The sequence below is a fragment of the Synchiropus splendidus genome, chromosome 2 (assembly GCF_027744825.2).
Source record: "Synchiropus splendidus isolate RoL2022-P1 chromosome 2, RoL_Sspl_1.0, whole genome shotgun sequence".
Classification (NCBI taxonomy): domain Eukaryota; kingdom Metazoa; phylum Chordata; class Actinopteri; order Syngnathiformes; family Callionymidae; genus Synchiropus; species Synchiropus splendidus.
Window position 1 is genome coordinate 35,294,281 of NC_071335.1, and position 19,016 is coordinate 35,313,296.

The 19,016-nt window shown below is 42.4% G+C and overlaps 2 protein-coding genes across 5 annotated transcripts in view; both read right to left on the minus strand.

Moving 5' to 3' along the window:
• The window catches only part of LOC128753400 (microtubule-associated serine/threonine-protein kinase 1-like), a 61,947-nt gene extending 59,232 nt beyond the window's left edge, over window positions 1–2,715 (minus strand). For both annotated transcript variants that reach the window (XM_053855077.1, XM_053855076.1), the window contains exon 1: window positions 2,089–2,715. In XM_053855077.1, coding sequence (XP_053711052.1) covers window positions 2,089–2,127 — 39 coding nt within the window. In that variant the 5' untranslated portion in view covers window positions 2,128–2,715. The remainder of the gene's footprint in view (window positions 1–2,088) is intronic.
• A 9,107-nt stretch (window positions 2,716–11,822) lies between these two features.
• LOC128753850 (ribonuclease H2 subunit A-like) lies at window positions 11,823–18,371 on the minus strand. Of its 3 annotated transcripts, none has more exons than XM_053855991.1 (9): window positions 18,238–18,371; window positions 16,823–16,951; window positions 16,224–16,295; window positions 16,008–16,134; window positions 15,847–15,934; window positions 13,723–13,860; window positions 12,379–12,466; window positions 12,131–12,254; window positions 11,823–12,054 (listed from the first exon to the last, which is right to left on the minus strand). In XM_053855991.1, exons 2-9 carry the CDS (start codon window positions 16,947–16,949, stop codon window positions 11,901–11,903), a joined length of 918 nt encoding a protein of 305 aa, XP_053711966.1. In that variant the 5' UTR covers window positions 16,950–16,951; window positions 18,238–18,371; the 3' UTR covers window positions 11,823–11,900. The 3 variants fall into 3 exon arrangements, with proteins under 3 accessions (XP_053711966.1, XP_053711965.1, XP_053711967.1); XM_053855990.1 differs by lacking the exon at window positions 18,238–18,371 and adding an exon at window positions 17,172–17,261; XM_053855992.1 differs by lacking the exon at window positions 18,238–18,371 and adding an exon at window positions 17,074–17,143.
• Between the last annotated feature and the right edge of the window lie 645 nt (window positions 18,372–19,016).

Consider the following 19,016-nt stretch of genomic DNA (forward strand, 5'->3'; position numbering starts at 1 on the left):
AAGATACAGTGATAGCAATAAATAATTAAGATTTTTTTTTTATTAGTGTTAATCCATAGAATTTTAAGAGGAAGAGTGGGCAGCCACAGAGGCCCACTGTCTAGCACCGATCACACTCATTGCCGAAACATTTGTGCAGGAAATGTGCCAATATACCCGTTAATATTTCATAAATAAGAAGCCTCCGTGTGCGAGAGAGTAACTTGGCACTCGGCGCAGAAGTGGGCTTTTATTTCACATGACTATACCGGCACAGAGACAACCGGGAGGATAATGGATTCACATATGAGCTTTAATTTCCTGTTTACATGATTAATTTCAGGCACCAGCCGGATAGGAAATCCTCAAAGAAAGCTTTTAGCCGAGCAGGCCGGGTCCGTCAACTCTGGAGAGCATTGCTTTTGTGGTGCGTAACAAATCAGGAACAGAGGATGCCATTAAGAACGTTTTTTTGAACCTCACTGACTGTAACAGGTATACAAGTGAAAGTATCACAGAAGGGTCATAACAGATGTCAGCTGTCGCAAAAGAAACATGTTCACAGCACAGCAGACCAGTTAGTTTACTGAGCCCAGCAAAAAGCCAAAGCCATCACACCTCTCTGCTGTCCTTTAAATTAAAGTTAGGGTTAGCTTTTCCATGAATTTCAACCACTATAGCAAAGGGATGTCAACCTTTGGTGCTCCAAAAACTTTGTATGCAACTGTTTGCATGACACAAAAAAGTAGATAGACTTGTGAGTTGTGAGTAAATGTTTTCTATGCCGATCTTATGTTGGTGTTAACAAAACTACAAGGACAAATGGAACGGAGAGAAACAAAGGAGGTAACCAATGAATTGAAATATACATTTCACACAGTTCCCTGACTTCTACCAGGGTGAAATAAACCCCAGCATGAATAAGGATAAAAATGGTTGCCCACACTACTGTAATTACCTTTTTTTTTTTTCACGCAGCTCAAACACATGCAGATAATACCTGGATCATCATGAACAAACAAGCCAAGACATTGAGCCTCATCACATCAGATCAGAGAAACTAAAACTTGTTCAGAAGTGATGCCATGTATCCTTGGACATTTTTTAGCCAGTGCATCACTGCACCTGCAGCGTATAGACTTGTGTAGGTATGTTTTTTTTCTTAAAATTAGGAGGTGTGTCTTATATTCTCGTGCGCTTTGTAGTCCGGAAATTAAGGTATAATTGGTGCCTATAAATCAAACAAGTGTTGAACAATGTCGACATCATGCATCAGTATGTCCATCAGCTGTCAAGCTTGGAATAACGGTATCAACGTCGGCATTTCCAAAGAGGTATATATACATATTTGGCAAACACATCTGTCAATGTCTATCTAGAGCAGGAGAGAATCGTTTTTTGTCAGTTTTTTTTTTTCAGAATTTTAATGTTTTCTTAATCCAAAAACTGAAAGTACAGGCTGTCGATGTCAATGAAGAAACTGTGTTCATCCAAGATGGATCCCATAAAGAATCACCTGCCAAACGCACTGCATTGCCAACAGACTTCATTTCCTGAAGATGCCACGACGAAGGGTCAGTGGGTTCAATTGTTTTCTCAGGCTGCAGATGGTTGGTACCAAACACACAGACGCCAATAAACGATTCATCCTGGTTCTGTCTTTTTGGGTCTGCTTCAGAAAATGTAAATCCATCTAGTCTTTTTCCTTTTGATAAATAATTATATCGCCATCTTATATCTGCGACATCACATCGTGTCACTTGAGTTCTTCTTATGTGTGTGTGCAGTGTTGTGAAATTCAGCCTTGTCTAACTACAATATGAATGCATACTGTTGTGTGATGTCATCATCAGTGGTCCAGTCATTCAGGCACCAGAATCAATCGTTGCCATACTTTCAATGTAAAGCAGGGCTTTTCCAGAGATTCGCCATGTTGTAAGCTTGAATTAAATATAACCTGGTGACACAAGTATGTCAGTCAGACAGCCAACTAGCACAGGAACTTGACAACAGTTGGGTCCATGTTGTGAGTAAGAGCAACTTTTACTGGCAAGATCCAACAAAGTGGAGAAGAGCATTGTGGGAATCAAAGGTTGGAACAGGTCCTACCTGCATCCTTCTTCTTCTGATGATCCCGTTGTCATCCATCGTCTCCGACCTTTTGGGAGGTAACGTAGCTCCCGCGGTTTGCAGGTGAAGTCCAGGATCTCGCGAGAGTTCCAGGAGCTCGTAGTTTACAGGTCGATTATTTACATTCCTAATGTCACTGATGATTCAAACTCCATTTGAAATGAATGAGTCAAAACAGCGCATGATCAAAGCAGGTATGTCACATCATATCCGTGACGACAGACCGGGATGCGATCATGCTGGTGTCAAGTCATTCAGTAGAGGACCGTGGAACTCGCGAGCCGGAGTGACAATCCCTAATAAATAGCTATTGTTTGGCGGTGATTATTATTCGCGAGGAAGAAAGCAGAAACCCATCTTCCTGTCACCGCGAGCGCCTCGTCCCCTCTTTTCAGCGTCTGTGTAGCCAGTGTGGCTCGAGCGCAGTGTCTTCTTCGCCCAGTATCGCAGTCCGAACAGTGGGCTTCACTGAGCACCTGAGACACCGGTACCGCGCGATCTCCGTCCTCTCGGAGCCGAGCAGGAGCTGTCTTCACTCAGGTCCTCTCAATGAAGACAATGTGCGGTTGTCAGACCTCAGCTCCATCCTCCCACTGCCTACGAGCGGAGCACGTTTAACCCCTGAGAGCCCAGACGCCTCCACACTGACGCTGGAGAAGAGGTCGTTCTGTCTCAGTGTGCTCGAGCCATCTGGATCAGGTGGGATCCTCCCGTTTCATCCAAGCAATGGTGGGGAATTTAGCAACTCTGAGAACTGTGTCAAAGTTCAGCTCAGGCCAGTTCAAGTTTGTCAAGACCATCTCGGAGGAGCATCAGAACAATCTCCGCAGTCAAGAGGTGTGTGCAGTTGGAAACTGTAACAAATGTGAAAGTGTCATTTATGTGACAGATTTCTAGGAGAAAGGCTTGGGACATTCTTTCTTGCATTTATTTGTAACACACACGTATATTTTTCCCCTTTAATAACAGGAGACAGTAGACTAATGAACCCAGGTTGGAGGTGAAAGACTCTGAGGTTCCGGCTAGAGGAAAGGAGTGAAAGTGTATCTTGGTTTAAAGTCCTTCTCTGTTAACTGAGTCTGATTAAATATTGATCATAATGGGTCAGTCATTTTGCTTCCACGGATAACAGACAGACAGCAGTGACGTATTCAGTTACATTTTGTTTTCTCAAAGACACTGAGTCACCCACAAACTGCCCGCAGCCTTTGTATGAAAAGCAACAGATGAAGATGGAAAGAATCAGAGCCAGGTGTTTGTTTTTTTCCCCCTTCAAAACACTGTCCGGAACCCGAGCCTGCTCAACTGCATGAAGGACAGTGAGAAGTATTCTTCTCTTTCAGAGGTCCTCTATAACTCTTCATTCATCTGGTGACCAGTGAGGGCAATTACAATCTTTTCTACTGTAGTCATTAGCTGCCTCTCCTTGCGCTCCCTCAGTGACACATGAAGACAAACATGGCTGATAAAATATTCACCATGGCTGTGTAATAAAATGCTGCGATACATGTTTGTCACATCAGAATTCAGCTCAGTTTAAATGTGTCTTGACTGATGTTCTGCTGTTGAAATGAATGACCTGCTTTTCTGCTTGTCTCTCTGCCTCGGCATGTTTGGCTGATGCTGCATTTTTCTGGTCAGTATTAAATAATTAATGCCTTTGCATGAATTTTGCATTTTTTATTTTTTTTGTTCATTAACTGCTGCGATATTTGGGCAGACACGGAGGCGGCTGGAACGATTCGACACTGAGAGGAAAGAGCTTCTGGAGAGTTTCCGTTTGCTATACCAAGATAAGCACCAAAATGATGTCGCTCTTCTTTTAAGAGAGCACGGGTGGGGGGGAGGGGTCACATGGGGTCAGCTCTCTGAAGCCCGGCAGAGCTGGGATTGGAGTATGCCTCCTGCTCGTGTGGTTTAATTTCCCGTCCTGGTAAGCTTGCAAACAACCGCCAAGTCAGCTCACATCTTTTCATGAAGTGTTTGTGTCCACAGAGGCTTGACTTGAACCAACATTGGTGGAGAGGAGAATCACTTCCCATCAATAATCTGACTGCAGTCTGATGAATAGAAGTCAATAAGGTGTGTTAACTTTGTATAATATAGTTGTTTTTGCTTATGATAAATGGCTCTTTATTATGCAGCGCTTTCCGTGTCACACATTCAACCATTCACATTCACATAAAATAGTGGGAGGAAATATGAGAGCCAAGACGTTAGTCAGCATCTTGACTTCAAAATGCTGAAATAAGTTTGAGTATAGTTTTGGAGCGATATAGCCCATATTGTTGTGAATTAAATGTCATTTTATATTTCCTGCAGTTGTGCTGAGTATATCTGAGGTATTCCATCAGTTCCTTGTGGCTTTGGTCAGAAAATAATGATAACAGTCTAATAAAAAGAAACTGCTATCAGTAAATAGTGTATATAAAATATTTGTTTTGACTTTATCTTAAGAAATGTTCCTAAATAGAAAAAAAAAATATTGAAGAAATATGTTTTCTTTGGGTTGAAATGTTGGAATTCCAAATATTTTTCTATATTAAATATGCATTTGTGTACCTAAGAGGGATTTTAGTCATAATTTCTATCATCTGTATTTAGAAAATCTGATACATTCCATCAGTCGTGTCTGCGTGGCTCTCACTACCGTTTTGCTTAAATGGGTAAATCTGAAGAAGATGAAGTATATAAGGGGGATCAATACGTTATGGCCTTTTCATTTTCATTTTTCTTTTTCAACAACTGGATGATAAAAGGACCATTTTAAATTAGAAAAAGAAAACCCCTCACAAAAACAACAAATGTATCCAGCCAGTGGAGTTTTTAATAACCTCCTGAATCCCCCAGCAAGGCAGCAAGGCTTTACAACTTAATATTTGGAATCCAAAGCGAGCTAACTGCAAAAAAAGGCGCCTGTATTTTTCTCTCCTCATCATTAAATACTGGATGCTCAGATGCAGCGTGTTGTTTTCACACAAGTTGAGCGAGATCTTCTTGAAACCGTGGGCTGACTTGTTTGTTTCTTTTCATGCCTACACTCCTTTTTTAGAAGCCCAACTGCTGGTATTTGGCATTCACGCTGCGATGACCTGACTTAACTGAGACTGTGATTCAGCTGCAGGGACAGTGTTTTCATACACCTTATAAAAGCGCATTATACTTTCATCACTCTCATTTATTGAAGCTCCAAAGCGACATGGGTTAATGTACTTACACTTTCGGTTTTTAGCAGGGAAGAATGCTGACAGGAAGTGTTGAAAGAGCCCGAAGGCTTCACCATTATTCCTCTACTTAGTGAGTGGTTTAGAGATAGAGTAAGAAGTCTTTTGGAAAAGTACCTGGTCAAAGCTGCAGCTTCTTCATGTCGAGTCAGTTAAGGAGGTTGAAGTGTTGTATGGGGGGCTCAATCGGGTTTGGCTCAGAGGTTTTGTAAGCACTCACAGCAGGGTTTTAAGCAGAGATTGACCCCGGTCATCAAACAACACTTTCATACAAGGCAGATGTGTGAGTTACAGACGTACCAAGATGTCACCGTCAAGGATGTACTGTAAGTTAACATGGGTCGTAGAGTGAACACGCCTAGAGATGCTAGCGCACAGTTAGAAGGTGGGCATGAGGGTTTAACACAGAGCCTTATACAGTCGCTGTAGACACAAAGGAACATTGGATATGTTCGGTCCTGATCCACAGGGTGATGAGTCACTAACTGAAAATGCTCTCCTTTCAATCCAACCTCAAGTTACAATTTTAATGATTTGACTAAAGCTGTGAGATTGAAATAAATCAACACTGGTTTCAGTGAAGTATGAAATGATCAGCTGCAGAAAGTTTTTTTCCCCCCCCACTGATCCCTGATCTTCATCTAGACACGCAGAAACACCATCAGTTATCCTCCGGCCTGGGAGTGTGGAAGTGGGTCACAGACTACAGCCGCGCTAAAAGCCTCGTCTGGGAAAAGAAGTCCTCTAAATAAAACAGCACCCGATCAGCAGTCCCGACCACAGGCAGGCCAGGAGGAGGAGGAGATGACGTCAGGCTTCATGCTGTGATTGCTGGAGCTGGATTTCTGAGATTCATCTTAAATGTACTGAAGTCTCACCTGTGATTTGTCTGTTGAGCCCAAAGAGGTTCCAGAAGGACCTGGGAGGGAGCTGTAGCCAGTAGTTAGGGTTGCTATGGCAACCACTACTGGTGTAGTGTGACAGCAGGGAGAAAGTAAGAAGTGAATGAGCTGTTATTCACTGTGATATATTTGGTTGGGTTTAATATACGCACGACATCTGGTGAATTCAAGTGCAGAACGCAGTCTTTATAGCGGTCAACCAGCTGCTGTTCATAATGCTTTACATGCAATGACCAGTTGGCTGGTTTGGTCTTGTCAGAGAGAAAAGTGTCTTTATTCTCGGCAACTATAAAGTCTGCCATGATCGAGATTGATCTGATGAGTTAGTACAAAGATAAAGATGATATGATCCTGGTTAAAAGTCGTGAGTGCATGTTTTCTGTACGTTTCTGTGGGTTTAACTTTAAATTCATGGTGCTTGTTCGTCATCCTCATTGAATTATTATTCTTTATGACATAATTTTTAATGGCAGTTACGTAACGTACCTTATTTCATTAATACAATACTTTTTATTTCTACGGGAAAACCCCTTTTTTGAGAATCTATTATTTGAGCTACGATTTAGATTTTCCGCCATCTTTACTGTTCTGCAAGGGCCGACAGCATATTTCATGTTGAGTTGATGGGGACATCTTGCGGACATCATGGGTAACTACAGTATAAATCAGTAAGTGAATTATAAAGATAGCACTCGGATAAATAAACCCTCAATAAATGTATATATCATTGACAGTGGAGTTCATATAAACACTACACTAAAAATATGGGGCCCATGATATGTCACCAATAAGCCTTTCCTGTGGGATAACTTCACACCGTCCTTCATTCAGAAAGGTTTGTGTGTCAGAAAGAGAACAAATCCTATTAGAGGGATGTGGTGAAAAGAAACTAGGACTGCGTGTAGTAACCTGAAGGGATTAGAGTCCCAGCAGTAGTCACGACATCCATGCATGAGAGAAGAAGAAGACTCTTGGATCCAGTACGGTTATGTGTGTTTCGGTAGTGTGTGTGTGTTAAATAAACACAAGTCAGTGATAAAACACTCCTCATGTCAGGAAATGTTGGGCACTGCAGTCAGCTTCACCTTTTTTTCTTTTTGTTGTAGTTGCAGTCTTAGAACATGTGTATGTAAATATTCTCCACAGACAGCAGGCTATGTGAAGCTGAACTAAGGGTCGTAAATGGGATGAGTATCTATTAAGAGCTGTGAGGAGTGGAGGTAGTATGATGGGAGAAGGTGTGGTGTTAAAGTCCTGTTTTAAAATTGGACTGGGCTTGTTTCCTCTTGTCTGCCAGTGATCCGGTTAAGGGGGATCAGAATGAATGGATTGATGGTGAGCTCACTAAGCTGCCGTGTGACGAAAAAACAAAAACAAAAAAACCCACGTCTTACTATGTTTGATTTTATTGTCCGTGCAGTCACCTACAGTCATGAACCACGGGTCTTGACTGGAGGACAAAACACTAGCGGACGGAGTGATGGGCAGATTGCCAACTTTTCGCTGGGGAATATTGTGTGAAAAGAGGACAAAATAAATAAACAATTGTAGAACAGTTTGGTAGCCTTCCATAAAGCATGTGAAGAATGGGAGGAGTTAAAGACAACCGATGTTTAAATCAGTCACTTGTTTCTGAAAGAGTTGAACTTCTCTTTCAAACTTGCTGCCCTTTGCCTTTTGTTTTTCCAGTTCTTTTCTTTAAACCCATCTAACATTGGTCCGGAAATATTTTTGGATGGTGTTTTGGATGAGTTCCTGACCACTAATCCGTCATCAAGTAGCAGTAGACAAACATGGTTGAGCGATGCCAAGAGGAATAAATGTCTCTTTTGTTGTATAACGTCTTGGCAAACACGCAACCCAAGAGTTTCAGGTAGCTTCATTCTTTTGAAGCTACCTGAAACTCTGACACTTTAGAGCCCATTGATTTGCCCAAGTCTAAATCCACAAACCTTTGTTCATATTGATTTTGAACCGAGCAACTGAAGAGATTCTCAGAGTTCCTTTTCTCTCTCTGGGTGGACAGTGGTGGGGGAAGCGAAGATGGCGGTGTATCTTGACTTGCAGGGACCAGCTAAAGCATAGACACGTGGTCAATGTGAGGAAATCAAATCCAGACTGAGGCTGCAACTCGGTTTCCACGGGGGTCACCTGAGACTTGTTTTAGGACGCGTGGGGGACACATTTGCACTATGACAGATGAAAATCTTTACACTTGTCACATAACATGAAAATCATGAAACCCACTTGTGATTAAAGTATCTTCTTAAAGTCAAGAAGTGAGTGAGTCGCCTCCACCTCATCCATCTTGTGCATCCTCTGTAGTCTCCATACCCTCCATCACACATCCATAAACATCAATGGTTGTCCTGCTCTACTTCCATTCTTTGTCCAACATGCTCCCTGTCTCTCCCCTCCACGTATCCAAATTATCTGAGTCTGGCCTCCCTAACTTTGTCCCCAAACCTTTCTACAACAGCCAACCTTCTCATATATTCATACTCATGTCCTCCTGAGTCAGTCCCAATAAGAATCTTTCAACTCTGACTCTTCTCACTCTGCTTCCTGCCTTCCATGACTCATGGCAGGTCTCACAACACAGCTTCTGTGTCACTCCAGCTGCCACTCTTCTCTCACAGATCACACCTGACAGTCGTCCCCATCCGGTCCACCCTGCCTGCACTCTCCTCTTCGCCCACTTTTACTCTCTGACTCTCTGTTTATCTGATCCCAAACACTTCCCAAATCCCACTTCCCAAATTTGGTTTCCCCATAGACCTTCTTTACTACCGTGTCTTATGCCCCAGTGAGTGTTTACGACCTCTCGACTGATGTGTGCGCGACAACACACTCGCACACAGCAGCGGACTTTCAGGATGTACTAATGGAATTAAAGCAGACGGTCTTAAGTTGAAATAGATCTCCACCTGGGTTCTATCTGGCTGTAGGCCAACTACTCTTAATCCCATTGACGCAGAAGGAGACCCGGTAACTTGGACAGATTAGTCCTGCGAGGTTATTCATGTCCCAGGTAGAAAGAGGACACACGAAGGATCAGACGGCACACAACCGAGCGAGACCTGAAGGACTCACACCATCGTCTGCTGTGGTCCAGTGAGAGATCTGAGGAGTCCCCTGCAGCGATGGAGAGACTGGCAGAGAACCTGAACACGACAGGCGCCTACCACCGATTGTCCTTTCCACGGAGAGTTTGGCGGGCGGCTAACAGAGGAGCTTCGTCTCACTTCGTCGGCAGCTCCATCATCATCCTGTCCTCCTTCACAGTGTCCACTGTGGCCATGAACTATCGGAAACGGATCCAGGAGTTGAGGCACAAGACTGATCAGAACTTGTGACACAACTATGGATGTCGGATGAGAAGATATCATTGTGGATAATGATCAAACACTGATGAACCTGCCGAGACAGAAGATCTGTGACGACGACTCAGAAGCCTTTGTCACGACACTTGTGCTTCGCTTTGTTTGCCTCTCGAGATGATCCTGCTCACATGGACAGTAAAGCAATCACGCTGCAACTTGTAATTCACTCGCCTCCTGCGGCGTTGATGGGACTCAGGAAAATCGAGGCCTGTGGCAGGAAAGAAAATGTCATGTGGTTTATAACTGGATGAAATAACTAATTCACCGGAGCTCATGAAAATTCCTGTCGGCATTATTGTTGTCGTGCTGGGAATTTCAAATGTTGCTCAACTACCTTGCTATTAAGCATGTAAATGTTAATAAATACTGAGGTTGTGTTAAAGGTGCAAGCTGTCATTTGTTCGGCCTCGTTTCAACAGAAGAAATGTGCATTTATAAAATTCAAGTACACGAGTTTCATTTCGATAATGTGTGTGACAATTGACTAAATGATCTGAATCGATTTGTCTGTGCATGACCTGATATTGATTCATAAAATTCCCAAATTGATTATTTTATGGGTTTTTTTCTACCACGTGAAGAACAGCCTGTTGTTTGAACCAACATCTCAATAATGAATGTCATCATATTTAAACCACAACTGGTATCAGTTAACTGAAATATCCCTGTAGCCAAATCAAAAAACAATTGAATCTGAGACGATCTAATAAACGTATGTATCATGTATTTACAATTCACCCAACTACCACTTGAGGGCAGTATTGTAACAAGCGACAACCCGCATCCACAGGTTCACTTTAACACTAGAAGTCCAGGGACTATTGACAGCCCCCGTCAAGTCCCGAAGAAAAACCCCTCGTCCAAAGTGACGACTCTGCGGCCATGATCCGAGGAATGCACCCATCAGCCATCCAAAAGACATTCAAAACTTGTTTTTGTCAACCCACCACTGCCTGCCTGTCTATGTTGTTATTTTCACCAGTCCCTTGAGGGGTGTTTTCACATTGAAATATTACAATATTACAATTCAAATGCAGAATGAGATACAACATGTTCATCTTCTTTGCAATACATCTGCGTGCAAATCATGAAAGTGGATAAAAGCAATATAAGCCACCACAGTGTCAGTGCAAACAAAAAATAAAAACAACAAGTATGTAAGTACGTATGTAAGTTTAGTGCATAGAATAACGCAAAATATGCACTAAAATATACCTGTAATAAAACAAATAAAACCACTTCATAAAAGCGTGATTAAAATATTATTCATTAATTGCAAACGGCATAACTATTTTGATTTTTTTTTTAGTGCCATCACTAGTCTTGCACAAAACAAAAAATAAATAAAAAATAAATGTAAAAACAGTGCGCTAGTGCATAAAAACACAAAGAACCCCAGCTCCTCCTGCTGGTGACCTTTGGTAAATGCTGTGGCAGTGATGGATGGTGAGCTAAAGGTTGCACATTTGCATGTGCTGAGAGGGATAGTAGACGGCGGCTTCACCTTCAACAAACAGAAGGAAGCAACATGCAGAGGCATCGGACCGGATCCTGAGCGTTACAAACCCCTGTGACTCAGATGGAGATGATATCCACCTTCAGCTGGAGTCGGACTCGGACTCTGAGCAGATTTCCTCTGAAGATTTCCATAACATCCTGTTTTCACCCCCTGATTACCTTTTTATTTAGAACCTAACAAAATGATCTTTTGCAAATGAGGAGACTACGCCACCACCAGAAAAGAGAGCTCGGGGGGGAACAGAGCTGCGGTGTGAGGAGCAGGTGGGGACACGTCTCCGTTTCAACCCAATAGAACCATACGCCGCAGATGGAGAGCCATCACTGTTTAACTATATTGTAGTTTTTCATGAGTAAAATAAAAAGCATTGGAAAGAAATCAGTTCTTTTTTTTATATTTGTCATGCTTCTGGACATGTTACTCCCTCCATTTTAAATATTAAAAAGATTTCTGTTTTTCTGCTAAAAGCACAAAAATGTGTTGAGAGGGTGTCTCCCGTTCAGCATCTGCCCTCCTGGTGTGGTGTGCCAGTTTAAAAAACAAAGCAGCAGTTTGCAGTTGAAGATGTTTGCTAAAATCCTCCCGATCAAATGACCCATCTCTGGGATTTAAAGGTTGAAAGGGACTTCTCTGGGACTTCTATTGTTAAACCATTTTAAAAACAACACTAAAAATAACTCTTTATTGTATAAAACATCTCTCCAGTGAGACTTGAACAAATGAACAATGCTGTTTACGTTCTGTCATTTGCAATGGTTCATCTTCAGAGTGTGTCGAGACTCTTGAGTCTCCTCTCGCTGAAGAATCGATGTGTCGCTTTGTCGTCTTTAACTGCACCTGGTGCAGAGATAAATGACAACATGGACTTGTTCTTCTGGCGTTGTGCAGCCTTCTCCCCGTCCTCCTCGTCATCATCCCTGAGGACGAGCACAAGGAAATGACCAACAAAAGAAACAGAAGCACCTCATGACTGAACAACAGCGAGCCGCTCACCAGTGGACTGTCACAGCCTTGCTGTCAATCAAGGTTTGTGCTGTGCTCCAACTGAAGCGGACAAACTGAGGGAAACCAAACACTGGGTCCAGGTACTTCAGCAGCCATGCTTTGGTTTTGGGGTCTGAAGAATGGCAAATAAAACACAATGAGAAGACAGTTATTGAGGTGATAGAAAGATCTCATGTCTTAGTATAACTTCACAAAGAAAGCTCACATGTAGATCATCAACTGAGGGTTGCACTTACCGTTCGGGTATCCAGAGCCGTAGTCTGTGTCCACCTCTCCAAGGTCCTCCACAAAGTCCCAGCCTTTGACAACTCGATCTCTTGCCACCTGATGGTTGACACAAGACAGGTGAAACGTAGATCATATAAATATTTGCAGTACCACATACGAGATATTAGGTGTTGACTTCAGGAGGACCACGTGACAGATTCATATGATGGACAGGAAAGTGAGAATAGCCATTTTCAGTAGCTGAAAAAATGAGCGAAACTAAAATGCTAAAGAGACTGAGCAGAGAACAGAGCTTCCTCAGAGCAACTCCCAGAGAATCCAGGGAGAGGATAGAAACTGCTACGAATCATCTGCCCAAACAGTTTGAGTGTGTGACGGACGCCCGGGATTCCCCTGTGTGACTCTTGCAAAACCACTCACAACATTAGTGATGCTGCGGCCTTCAACCCCTGAGAGCTCTACGTGTCACCTCCACATTAACTCTCACAAACCTCTGACCTCACTTCTCCATTGTGACACGGCAAGTAACGGAACATCTCATTTACCGTTCATAAATGAAAGCATTTTTCATTAAACGTATCAGAAGACCAAGAGAAAGGATTCTATTGATGTGGATTTGTGGGTGTGCAACAATGCATCGACTGACATGAGACCTCTTCACACGTACAGGTCATCTTCTTTTCATACTTAACAATGGACTTACCTTCATTTTTAATCTGAGTTGAGCGCAAAAAAAGGGTTTACAACAGGACACACCACACTCTCCTAAACATGACATGAAATGATTTCTCCTTTTCAATTCTTAAGTCAAAAGACTAAAATACACAGCTCTTTCTTTTTAAAGGTCATAAAGTTTTTTGTTAATGTTTTTTTATTGTAAAAAAATAGGAATAAATGTGTAAAAGGAGCTTTGAGTAATATTTTAAAATGTTTTAAAAGTCGAAATAAACACATGATCAGGAAAAAAAGAATGGTTCGGATGTAAGTTAACATTTCACCAGAAGTTATTCAATTTAAAACTGGACTAGGAAACAGGTTATACAGTGTTTTTTTTAAACAATATGTATATTTTTAAAATGTCCTATATTCGTGCTGAATGTCAATATTTAGAAAAAAAGTCTGGAAGTCAAATAGCAGCTGCTTCTAAATGACTGCAGAGGTGGAGGCACAATGCGCCTGATAAGACGTGATCATTTTCTAAAAAGGCACAGCGTGGCATCAGAGAGATCACAAGACACTTTGATGAAGATTAGAACAAAAGGAAGCGTGAAGCAGCAGAGCGGCAGGATGACAGTTAACTTACGGTTCCAGCACAATGAAAACAAGAGTTTTGAGATGAGACAGACACTAACCTTTGCACAGATACTGGCTGCGCTGACGATGGGAAACAGGGAATCAGCCTTTGGTCTGACAGTCACCTGGAGACCCGGGAAGATCTTGGAGAGCTTGTCTTCGTACTTGTCTGCTGGACCAACTGTGTCCACAAACACCTATGGACAGCATACAAACAGCTTTCACTATCATTTCCTACCTGTTCGCACTTATTACACATTGGCTGGTACCAACAAAATCATGTGGATATTGCTAAATCACTCTCACTGGAGAGGTGAACTGAACCATAGATGCCCACACAGTTCAGCAGCTACCACAGCGGCTCTTGTATTGACAAGACATCTGTGAGAGTGTACTAGAGATGCTCCGATCGATCGGGCACCAATCATGATCGGCCAATATCAGCGTGATCGGTGAATGCCGACCACAACAGATCACGTGTGACAGCCACCGCTCTGATGAAGCCCCGCTGGTTGTGATGCGACTGCTACTCCCTACTTGCTGCTCTCTAAGCAGCAGCATGTCTGCTTTAGAGGTTCTTTCAATCTGTCATGTAAACTTTGCATTCTGCAGCACATGCACGGGAAAATGCTGTGCAGAGAAGCGGTTTCAAACACGCCATTTAAAGCTCCAGCACTTGACGGAGCACAGAGAGTTTTCCGGGCTCATGAAAGTGAGACCGCTGGTTCCTCAGCAGCTCTTAGTGCAGCTAGCGCTTTGCAACACCCGCCGGACCGAGCGTGATATTGGAATGGTAAGAAATAATTATTAATGTCACCGAGCTAGATGGCCAGCCTTTCTCAGGTGTTGTTTACGCAGAGACGGAAATGGAAACGACCGGATCCATTGCCATTTTGGAGTCAGCATTCGTTAGCCATCTGAATCTGAAACTTTTGAAAACATTGGGAGTGGAAACTTTCAAAAGTGCAGCGCTCTCTGTCTCCGAGTCCTGCTACAGAATTTACATTTTTCACAGACATAGTACAGTCTCTAGAGATTCACCTGCGACACATTGAATTAATTGTTTTTCAGTTGTCATTTGACTGAATAGTTGCTGCATTCAGCAAGGTTCTTCTATTATTTGCCACCTTGAAGAGGTAAAAGAAAGAAAATCTTGTCTGAATTAAAATAATTTAAATTTAATTTTTTCACATCATGTGAACAGAAGGTCTCATCATTTTGATGGAAAATTCATTGTCAATCCAGTGAACGGTATCGGTGATCGGCAGCAAAAATCCTGATCGCAGCATCACTAGTAAACACGTAATTTAAGGTATGAACGGAGTGTGATATCAGCTACCTGTAGGTAAGTACAAGACCAGAAAAACAAGAAAAACCATCATATCCTGAAAAGAAGTTTGCAATTTTGAAGGTTTCAAATTGACTGCTAATGTTTAAGTAAATAAAATACAAGATGGTGCTTCATCTAACCAGCAGAAATGCATACACTCACTCCTAGAGCATTAATACATAAGGCACAGCATTTAGACAAGGCTGACGTATGAAGTCCAACAACACATACTGTTTAACTGTTTTGATGACACAATACCCGCTAAAACTTCAGCTGCCAATCTTGACCGTTGGTTTATAAGCAGAGGAGCCTCACTCGTCTGACCCACATATAAACACCACACACGGCTAAAATATATACAGTGGTACCTCGGTTTTCAAACGTCCCCGACTTCGAACAAATCACAGTTCAGAGTTCCAGGGTTTTATGCCCCGTTGTCGGCTGGACCTCGGACAGGGACGAGGCGAGTCTCGAGTCTTGGACAGAGCATGACTTGGTTTATGACTTTGTCACAGCCAAACTGCACAGAAGCGCACATTCAGAGCTGGACACGCACCGGGCACCTCTTCACTTCTGGAGAGACCTCACTCACTCGGCAACCCCTCCCACATGCAGCAGCCACACACATAGAGGAACAGCGCACCTGCAGCAGACACTCTACATTCACTCCTACAAAAGCCTGTTTTAAGGCTTGGAACGCATTATTTCTTTTTCCATTCATTGTAATGGGAAAAATGGATTCAGATTTTGAACAAATTGCTTCTCGAACGGCCGTCTGGAACGGATTGTGGTCGAGAACCGAGGTGCCACTGTAGATGCCATTCCCCAAGTGGGTCAAAGGTTAGAAACATACCTCCTTAAGCTGAACTCCACTGTCCAATGCAAACTGAACCAAGCCAATTGCACTGTCGTGTGAAAGAGTGTTGAGGTTGCATTTTGTTCTGAAAGAAGAAGATAGCTGGATTACATTTAGATGCACCAACCGCCAGCCAGCTGGGGATGAAAAAGTAATACCTCTGTAACATGCTGGTGGAAATGGTGTTTGGCGACAGAATCTGGAGAGCCCAACCAATAAAAGTCTTTGAATCATCTATTTTCTGAAAAAGACTTTCCCTCTCTGCTTCGGATAGAGTTTTGGAATCTAGAAAAAGAACGAATGGTTGCATTTACATGTGTTACAAAAAGGATCAAACGCTTCAAAACGCTTCCATGACAAACACATTAGATTACCTGCCACCTTCAGGTTCTTCAGATCCTCTTTTTTGGAAACGGGACAGAAACATATTCCATATACCATCGGCCCTAGGTGAAAAACAACACAAGTGAGGGAGGCATTCCTCCAAAATGAACTTGTCTCGAGTCAAGATGGACTTAAGCGTACAAACGGCTGTGTCACACTTTTTGACATTCGAAGAAATTATAATAATCCTGCCACAGAAGACACTTAACCACTATCTAATAATCCACATTCTTATTTAGAAACACTATACAGTTAAACTTATTTTAAGCCACACCTTCCATTAACCTGGCAGTGGACAGACCACACACACACAGCAGTTGTGTGTGGTGGTTACTGTGATAACTAGGTCAGTCTACAGACATTAAACCATGTACATTAAACACGGAGGATCTGTCACTGAAACATGCTGTCACTCGATGACAACACTGTGTTAGTCCTTGCAGCACGCAGTCTAACTGTTATAAATAGTGTATACCAGCAAAGTTGTAGACTTTGTAGTTGGGTTTACATCACAGCAGATCATTGAAGGTTGTCAGTAAAACCCAATATTCAGCATGTGGCCACACAATGTTAACTGCATTGACTTTACCGAGCACCGGCCCCCTGCCTGCCTCGTCGATGCCCAGGCAGCAGTCCTCAGCCCTGCAGACATCCGGGATGAGAGAAGACAAGCGGCAACTGACAGAGTTGTCTGCTTCGAAGTCGCTGAGATCCATGACTAGAGAAGAGAGGACGATACGAAGAATTGTTCATAGACAAGGTTTAGATTCAAAACACAAAGTGAGGCGAGCGTTACCACCGCTAACATGACAGTCGCCCAGTTCATATTGTTCCACTCACGCAAATAGTTTACAACATCACACTCGGGTAGAAACTGGTCAGGTGCTAAATACGTATTATATCCCGTTGAATGAAACATGTACAGCGTCACATTTTACCTTAGAAAACACCGAACGTACAACCTTTCCGTTTGTTTTGGGTGCCGTTGATTTGGCGCCTCTCACTGACGTCACTTAACGTTTGTTTTACTATAACGCCACCTATGGGTCTGGCGTTTTACCTACAGCAAACGTTATCCGCTATAACGTTCCATTCATATTTGGCTTCAAGATCCACACGCGGCAGGCAAAGCAATCCCCCAAAATAGAATCTAAAAATAACGCTACAATTCTCCAGCACTCATGATTGACAGCTTTAAGCTCAAATCTCTTCTTTTTTCACCATTTCTTCTCAGAGGTTTCCAGTGCAAGTCCTCCCCTCAGTCATGTCATCATTGACCCTATCCATCCTCTTCTTCTCCTGCCTGGTCCCCCATCTCCACCTGGGTCAGCCTTGCCCAACTTAATAAGGGGGGCACGCAGGTAAGGATCAGACAATACTCTTTTTGTATTTTTGTTGTTTGTTTATTTTATTTTATATTTTATATCCTTATCTTTATTTTTACGATTGTTTTTACTTGCTCTTATGCTTCCACCTGTCTGGCTGCTGCTGGAGAAGGGAATTTCTCTTCGGAGATTAATAAAGTATTTATCTACATATCTATATCTATATCTATATCTATATCTATCTCTCTCTCTCTCTCTCTCTCTATATATATATATATATATATATATATATATATATATATATATATATATCTGTCATCTGTCTATCTGTTATCATGGATATTTTGCTGCTGCCTGATCGATAAAGATAAACACCTGATTATTGTAGCTCAGTATAAGGTTATTCTATAAGAGACTCCTTATGTCTGGGGTGTGTTTAGAGTGACTTCATCCTGATAATCCACAGAAAACGTCTGTGCCGAAAATTATGAAAGTGAAACAAGTTAGAATATTTTGAACTGCTCCTGACACGAACTGAGATGTGTAACAGAATGTAGCCAATCCAGAAGTGATCCGACAGAGAAACCAGGAAGCAAAGGAGGGAGTTTTCACATTTTCTTGAATTGATGGCAATGATGACGGTAGATTTTAATCCTTAGAATGAAATCCCACTCCTCACCTGGTCCTTTCCTTCAGGTGTCGGGCGGCTGACTTTAGTTGTAGTAGAGCGGCGCATGTGTACTGGTCCTAAGGTGGCAGTTTAGGGTTGCACTCTCGAGTGGTTTTCTAGTTATTGTGATGTTTCCTTTTGTGATTCTTCCATTAAAAAAAAAAACTGCCATCCTCCTGTGCACTTTCATGTTGCGAGTTCCACTTCCTTTTATCATGTGTAATCATGGAATATTTCTGCCCTAGAAGAAAAAGCATCTGGATCAGTACTGGGACAGAATCTTCATGTGTAGTGTGCTGAGATTATCGTGGCGCGCCACAGACTCAGTGAACTACGGAAGGCTTTTTATCTTCATGCGTGGGGTCACTGATTTTGAATATCTGTATGGCCCATTCTAGTTTCCAAACTTTGATATATGAACTATCCTTCTGATATACAAGAAACTAGTCACTCTTTTTGTCTGTAAAGCAGACAGTCTATCATGAGCCTTTAAATCCTCCCTTTCACTCTCAAATATTTCAGATCACCTGGTCATAAGGCAGATAAATCCTGACCAATAATGAGCCACGTAAAATTGTTTGCGTGGTAAACAAAACACACAAACGTGCCTTTATACATTTGTCTTGATGTTTTAACATTCCTGCCTAACGTTGTTGCCTTCCGTGGTAATCAGTTGGATAAGTCTATTTTGAAATATTGTTTGATCTTGCCCGATAGGTTTAGATGTGACCCTTGTCTTCATTCGGCTGCACGCCGAGCTGAGGCTGCTCAGGATGGCGAGGTGTGTC